Source organism: Nannobrachium achirus, assembly GCF_963921795.1.
Source record: "Nannobrachium achirus genome assembly, chromosome: 15".
NCBI lineage: Eukaryota > Metazoa > Chordata > Actinopteri > Myctophiformes > Myctophidae > Nannobrachium > Nannobrachium achirus.
This window is the reverse complement of record NC_137822.1, coordinates 50,404,130-50,411,193: the sequence shown is the minus strand read 5'-3', so window position 1 is coordinate 50,411,193 and position 7,064 is coordinate 50,404,130. Positions and strand designations below refer to the sequence as shown.

The 7,064-nt window shown below is 49.8% G+C and overlaps 1 protein-coding gene across 1 annotated transcript in view; it reads right to left on the bottom strand.

The window, feature by feature from the left end:
• Positions 1–559: 559 nt before the first annotated feature.
• The window catches only part of LOC308299096 (apical junction component 1 homolog), a gene marked incomplete at both ends in the record, with an annotated part of 45,442 nt that continues 38,937 nt past the window's right edge, over positions 560–7,064 (bottom strand). Inside the window, 3 exons of the mRNA XM_080742820.1 lie at positions 560–994; positions 2,865–3,167; positions 6,574–6,744. Coding sequence (XP_080598946.1) covers positions 560–994; positions 2,865–3,167; positions 6,574–6,744 — 909 coding nt within the window. The remainder of the gene's footprint in view (positions 995–2,864; positions 3,168–6,573; positions 6,745–7,064) is intronic.

Genomic DNA, 7,064 nt, shown 5'->3' with positions numbered 1-7,064 from the left:
GGTGCTCTAAGTGGGCTCTGCGGACCCCTAGGGGTCCTTGAGGGGGTTCCAGGGGGATGTGGATGTGGAGTGGTATGGTATTGTATTGTTCGGTACAGGGTCATTCGGTTTAAAAATGTCGGTTTGGTTCGATTTTCGATATTCGGTTCAATATGTTGCACCCCTAATATATATATATATATATATATATATATATATATATATATATATATATATATATATATATGCTATAGAGCACATATATATGTACTGTATCTCTACACATATATACTGTACATATTTTATTAAAAAACTAAAGATGCCCTTCATATGATATCGTCTAGGAGGTGGGGGGTCCCTACCCAATGGGGGGTCCCTCCCTACCCAGCCCTTCATATGATGTTGTCTAGGAGGTGGGGGGTCCCTACCCAATGGGGGGTCCTTACTCCTTACCCAGTCCTTCATATGATGCCTTCTCGGAGATGGGGGGGTCCCTACCCAGTGAGGGGTCCCTACCTATCATATTATATCATCCAGTAGATGGGGGGTCCCTACCCAGTGGAGGGGGGGTCCCTACCTATCATATGATATCATCCAGGAGGTGTGGGGTCCCCACCCAGTCGAGCGTGCGCGGCTCCGATGCAGCCATGATCATGCACATGAACTGCTTGCCGGTCCTCTTGTCGGTGGGGTAGATGGTGGTGGGCGTGAAGCGGTGGTTTCTCTCCACGAAGTCACAGAGCTGGCGGTATACGACGGGGTACTCGCTGCGCAGGGCGACGCCGCGGATGCGCAGCTCGCGCTGCGTGTTGATGAAGCACACCTCCCGGGCCCTCCGCCCCGCCTCGCCCTCCTTGTCCAGGTCGGCGGTGCCCGGCGGCGGCGTGAGGATCAGCGTCTCCATGGCTCCGCCCCCTCCTCCCCCGCCCCCTCCCCCTCCGCTGCTCTCCTCGCCCTCGCGCTCCTTCTCCTCTCGCTGGAGCTTCCTCTCTGGGCTGAAGGACGCCAGCGCCACCTAGGGGAACGGAGGTAGAAAGGAATGGTATATTTACTAAAAAATTACCCCCAAAATGACTTTTGATGAGCGATCATTGATTGATTGATTGAAGAATTTATTAGAAGTTTGCAATAGAAAAAAGTACAGTTTCATGACAGTACAAATCACTGGTACAAGGTCAACTAAAAGAGATCCTAGAAAGCCACGGAGAATTGAATTAAGCAATATGACACAAGAGGGTGTGCGTTATCGTTGATATCATCACGCCTGCATTGCCTCATTTTCAGCTATTTTCAAAATATTGTATAAAGTTTGTATGGTAGGTTTGTGGTCTACGTACGCTTTCTCTTAGATTAATATTTCTATGCATTCAATGTATTCGTGTTGATGTTTATATGACATACATGAAGTGGTTCCTGTGTAAATAAGCTGAAAAGCTTACAAGGATCTCCTTTTAGTTGGCCTTGTACCAGTGATTTGTACATGTCATGAAACTGTACTTTTTCCAAAGCAAACTTTTAATAAATTCTTCAATCAATCAATCAATGTATTACCTGCTTATTCTAAGTCACTGTGGATTAAGAGCGTCTGCTAAATGCCTAAAATGTAAATTATAATTGTAATGTATGTGTGTGTGTGTGTGTGTGTGTGTGTGTGTGTGTGTGTGTGTGTGTGTGTGTGTGTGTGTGTGTGTGTAGTGTACTTTACCTTGGTGTTAATTGTAATGTGTGTGTGTGTGTGTGTGTGTGTGTGTGTGTGTGTGTGTGTGTGTGTGTGTGTGTGTAGTGTACTTTACCTTGGTGTTAATTGTAATGTGTGTGTGTGTGTGTGTGTGTGTGTGTGTGTGTGTGTGTGTGTGTGTGTGTGTGTGTGTGTGTGTGTGTGTGTGTGTGTGTGTGTGTGTGTGTAGTGTACTTTACCTTGGTGTTAATTGTAATGTGTGTGTGTGTGTGTGTGTGTGTGTGTGTGTGTGTGTGTGTGTGTGTGTGTGTGTGTGTGTGTGTGTGTGTGTGTGTGTGTGTAGTGTACTTTACCTTGGTGTTAATTGTAATGTGTGTGTGTGTGTGTGTGTGTGTGTGTGTGTGTGTGTGTGTGTGTGTGTGTGTGTGTGTGTAGTGTACTTTACATTGGTGTTAATTGTAATGTGTGTGTGTGTGTGTGTGTGTGTGTGGTGTACTTTACCTTGGTGTTAATTGTAGTGTGTGTGTGTGTGTGTGTGTGTGTGTGTGTGTGTGTGTGTGTGTGTGTGTGTGTGTGTGTGTGTGTGTGTAGTGTACTTTACCTTGGTGTTAATTGTAATGTGTATGTGTGTGTAGTGGTGTATGGTAGCCTGATTTCAGACTCTGCACTGGAGCTTGAGTCTGACATTGTCCCATTGACAAGAGATTTCAAAGGGGAGGGGATTTAAAATTTGAAATTCCCAATCACAAGAGATCTGGTGGGAGGGGTTGTGTTTGACTTGTGTACACAAAACATTCTCTCACTGACTGCAGTTCAGAACCCTTTTGAAGTTCAAAGGGAGCAATTAAGAACTCTGGTGAGCCACCCCCCCCCCCCCTCCACTGTTTCTGTTGATTTTCAAAAGTTAGACCCACCCCTCCTCGGTCTTGCATTGATTTCATTGGTTAGTGCGCCAGATCGGCCAGGACACCGACAGAAAGACACGCGTCATATGACACCTCCAGACCAAGAGAAGCAGTCCACTCAGAGAATGGGCGGGTCTATTGGCTGGAGCCAGGCAATGTGTATGGTACTTTACCTTGGCGTACTTCCTGACGGTGGGGGTGTGTAGTGTACTTTACCTTAGCGTACTTCCTAACGGTGGGGGTGTGTAGTGTACTTTACATTAGCGTACTTCCTAACGGTGGGGGTGTGTAGTGTACTTTACCTTAGCGTACTTCCTAACGGTGGGGGTGTGGCTTCGCGGCGCCGCCCCGCAGGGCAGCTGCTCGCCCACTGCGATGGACACGTTGAGCAGGAAGCATTCGTTGGGGTCGTAGTCGCGCCCCGCCTCCTGCAGCTCCGAGGCGTAGGCGCCCAGGTTGTCGCGGAACCCTTCCAGCTCGCGCAGCGACAGGTAGGTGGGCGACATGGACAGGCCCTCTAGCCCCCTCTGCAGGAAGACGCTGGAACTGCCCGGGTTGGGGAAGCCCAGGAACAAAACCCCCCGACCCCGGGATAGGAAACCCACCTGGTGAAGAGGTGAGAGTTTATTCACACACATGTAGGGAGCCTGTCATTAACACATTAGCCATGTTTCCATAAACGTATTGGAATTAGGGAAGCGAATTATCAGAAATGCGTATTAAGACAACGCAAATTTAGCCTGTTTCCATTAAACTGATGAAATGCGATTCTTGGCAGATCCTGCCTGGGTCCGTCTGACCGACGTGCTGTAAATACTTCCCGCGGGCTTGGCTTTACACACAGTGCACAGAGCTGGGATGAGGCTGATGACAGACCGAGAGACGTGAGCACTGCTGTGACTCGCTGCACACTCATCCTGCAGCGTCGCAGATGCGAGCTGCTGTGAGCTTGTAGATCGGCCACGTTTGGCACGTGCAACACGGTGTGATGACGAAGGGTCACTCCGTGTGTAGGCCTAGCAACCGGTGTTGGGTATCGTCACATTATGAAGTAACTTGTTAGGTTACTTTAGTTACTGAATTGAAAAACTAATCCGTTACGTTACTCCGCTACCCAATGACAATTGTAACTTAACAAGCTACTTTTTCCGTTACCAACCATTAAAACCCACCAGCGTGGAAGTTTGGTAAACATAAAAAGACAAGAGTGCAGCCTACTTTTAGCTCATGCGTCCTCTTCAAAAGGCCGACGCTCCCCAGCGTTAAACTGTACAGTACCATGTGAGAAATGGGGGATGGAGGTTGTGGTTTGCCAGCCAAGGAGTGTGTGTGCAAAGTTTGGCATGGATCGGGGCAACGGTGGCGGAGATATGAGCAGGGTGACGGACAGACTGACGGACAGCCGGTGGAGGTTTTGATAGTAACTGCGACCTGACGGTCGAAAGTCGGAAGATATACCATATTTGTTCACTAATGCTTGTTTGTCTTCTGTCTACGGTGGCTGCTCTGCTCTGCTCTGCTGCTGTTGTTTCTCTGATGCAGGGACAGCCTTGTAAAGCGCAGTGTCTCTGATGCAGGGACACGGTTGTAAAGCGCAGTGTCTCTGATGCAGGGACACGGTTGTAAAGCGCAGTGTCTCTGATGCAGGGACACGGTTGTAAAGCGCAGTGTCTCTGATGCAGGGACACGGTTGTAAAGCGCAGTGTCTCTGATGCAGGGACAGCGTTGTAAAGCGCAGTGTCTCTGATGCAGGGACACGGTTGTAAAGCGCAGTGTCTCTGATGCAGGGACACGGTTGTAAAGCGCAGTGTCTCTGATGCAGGGACACGGTTGTAAAGCGCAGTGTCTCTGATGCAGGGACAGCGTTGTAAAGCGCAGTGTCTCTGATGCAGGGACACGGTTGTAAAGCGCAGTGTCTCTGATGCAGGGACAGCGTTGTAAAGCGCAGTGTCTCTGATGCAGGGACACGGTTGTAAAGCGCAGTGTCTCTGATGCAGGGACAGCGTTGTAAAGCGCAGTGTCTCTGATGCAGGGACACGGTTGTAAAGCGCAGTGTCTCTGATGCAGGGACACGGTTGTAAAGCGCAGTGTCTCTGATGCAGGGACAGCGTTGTAAAGCGCAGTGTCTCTGATGCAGGGACACGGTTGTAAAGCGCAGTGTCTCTGATGCAGGGACACGGTTGTAAAGCGCAGTGTCTCTGATGCAGGGACACGGTTGTAAAGCGCAGTGTCTCTGATGCAGGGACAGCGTTGTAAAGCGCAGTGTCTCTGATGCAGGGACACGGTTGTAAAGCGCAGTGTCTCTGATGCAGGGACACGGTTGTAAAGCGCAGTGTCTCTGATGCAGGGACAGCGTTGTAAAGCGCAGTGTCTCTGATGCAGGGACACGGTTGTAAAGCGCAGTGTCTCTGATGCAGGGACAGCGTTGTAAAGCGCAGTGTCTCTGATGCAGGGACACGGTTGTAAAGCGCAGTGTCTCTGATGCAGGGACAGCGTTGTAAAGCGCAGTGTCTCTGATGCAGGGACACGGTTGTAAAGCGCAGTGTCTCTGATGCAGGGACAGCGTTGTAAAGCGCAGTGTCTCTGATGCAGGGACACGGTTGTAAAGCGCAGTGTCTCTGATGCAGGGACACGGTTGTAAAGCGCAGTGTCTCTGATGCAGGGACAGCGTTGTAAAGCGCAGTGTCTCTGATGCAGGGACACGGTTGTAAAGCGCAGTGTCTCTGATGCAGGGACACGGTTGTAAAGCGCAGTGTCTCTGATGCAGGGACACGGTTGTAAAGCGCAGTGTCTCTGATGCAGGGACACGGTTGTAAAGCGCAGTGTCTCTGATGCAGGGACACGGTTGTAAAGCGCAGTGTCTCTGATGCAGGGACAGCGTTGTAAAGCGCAGTGTCTCTGATGCAGGGACACGGTTGTAAAGCGCAGTGTCTCTGATGCAGGGACAGCGTTGTAAAGCGCAGTGTCTCTGATGCAGGGACACGGTTGTAAAGCGCAGTGTCTCTGATGCAGGGACAGCGTTGTAAAGCGCAGTGTCTCTGATGCAGGGACAGCGTTGTAAAGCGCAGTGTCTCTGATGCAGGGACAGCGTTGTAAAGCGCAGTGTCTCTGATGCAGGTACACGGTTGTAAAGCGCAGTGTCTCTGATGCAGGGACAGCGTTGTAAAGCGCAGTGTCTCTGATGCAGGGACACGGTTGTAAAGCGCAGTGTCTCTGATGCAGGGACACGGTTGTAAAGCGCAGTGTCTCTGATGCAGGGACACGGTTGTAAAGCGCAGTGTCTCTGATGCAGGGACACGGTTGTAAAGCGCAGTGTGCGCTCTGTGCCATCCATGCAGCGTCAGCTCCAGAGAACTGTCACTGGGGGGGGGGGGGGGGGGGGCTATAGGGGCTTTTTTTAGAGAAGGGGCTAATTAATTTTGGCAACAAACAATACTGAATATATAGTACTAATATGACAAACGAGATTCACTCGCTTGGGGTGTAGATAACTGTACAGATCAGATCATTGGCAGTTTCCAGCTCCAAATCTGAGGACTGTAGGTGATTGGATAGGGTTTTTGTGAGGCTGAAGATGCTTTCCAGCATAAACATTATGATTTTATAGTTTGGTTTACATAGAAGTCAGTCAATTGTCTTTCACATATTCATATACATTTTATTTATTTATTCCTTAAATACTTCTCATCACAATTGTGTTTGTGGGGTGGGGGGGGGGGGGGGGGGGGCTTAGGGTGTGCTAAACCTTCACGGGGGGGGGGGGGGGGGGGCTAAAGCCCACTAAAGCCTGCATGCACAAACGAGCACGCTCGCGATGGATTTCACAGGACTGCGCCCGCTCGCCTCGCCGCCCCAAAACTTCGCTGTGCGACCAAATGAGCCACCCGCCTCTCATTGAAAATGAATTACTAGCAGGCGGTGACCGCGTACCGTGTGGAACCCCCTTTAATGTTTGGCATGTAATCTAAAACAATGAAAATTCAACAAACTAGGCTTTGCGAAGCCCCCCACCTTGGCGACGCGGGAGAAGGCGCGGTGCACCTCGGCTGTCTCGCGGCAGTGCTTGATGACGTGGCGGCAGACGCTGCCCACGCGGCCGTATAGGCAGCTCTCCTTGTGGACGTCCCAGTCCTCGCGACGGCAGTTCCTGGAGCAGTAGTAGGTGTAGCAGCTGTGGCACGACTGGAGAACATCAAACATTCACATGAGAAGAGAGATCGTTTGCTATTTTGCTTCCTAAACATGTCTTCTTTCAAACTAATGCAGGATAAACGTTCAAAATACACATATAGATGTTTATTTTAATGTGTAAAGGGCATTTTCTCAAAATGAATTTTCCTCATACTAATATCTCCCTATCTCCCTCCTTACTAGCACCCACAAACACCAAACTTTACAGTTTTATTCATACAGTTGTTTCCTGTTGAGATTGGCACATTTCCTGCGATGCATTTGAAACTACATTGCAGTGCACATCATGGGGGGATCACTGCTTGCCTCCT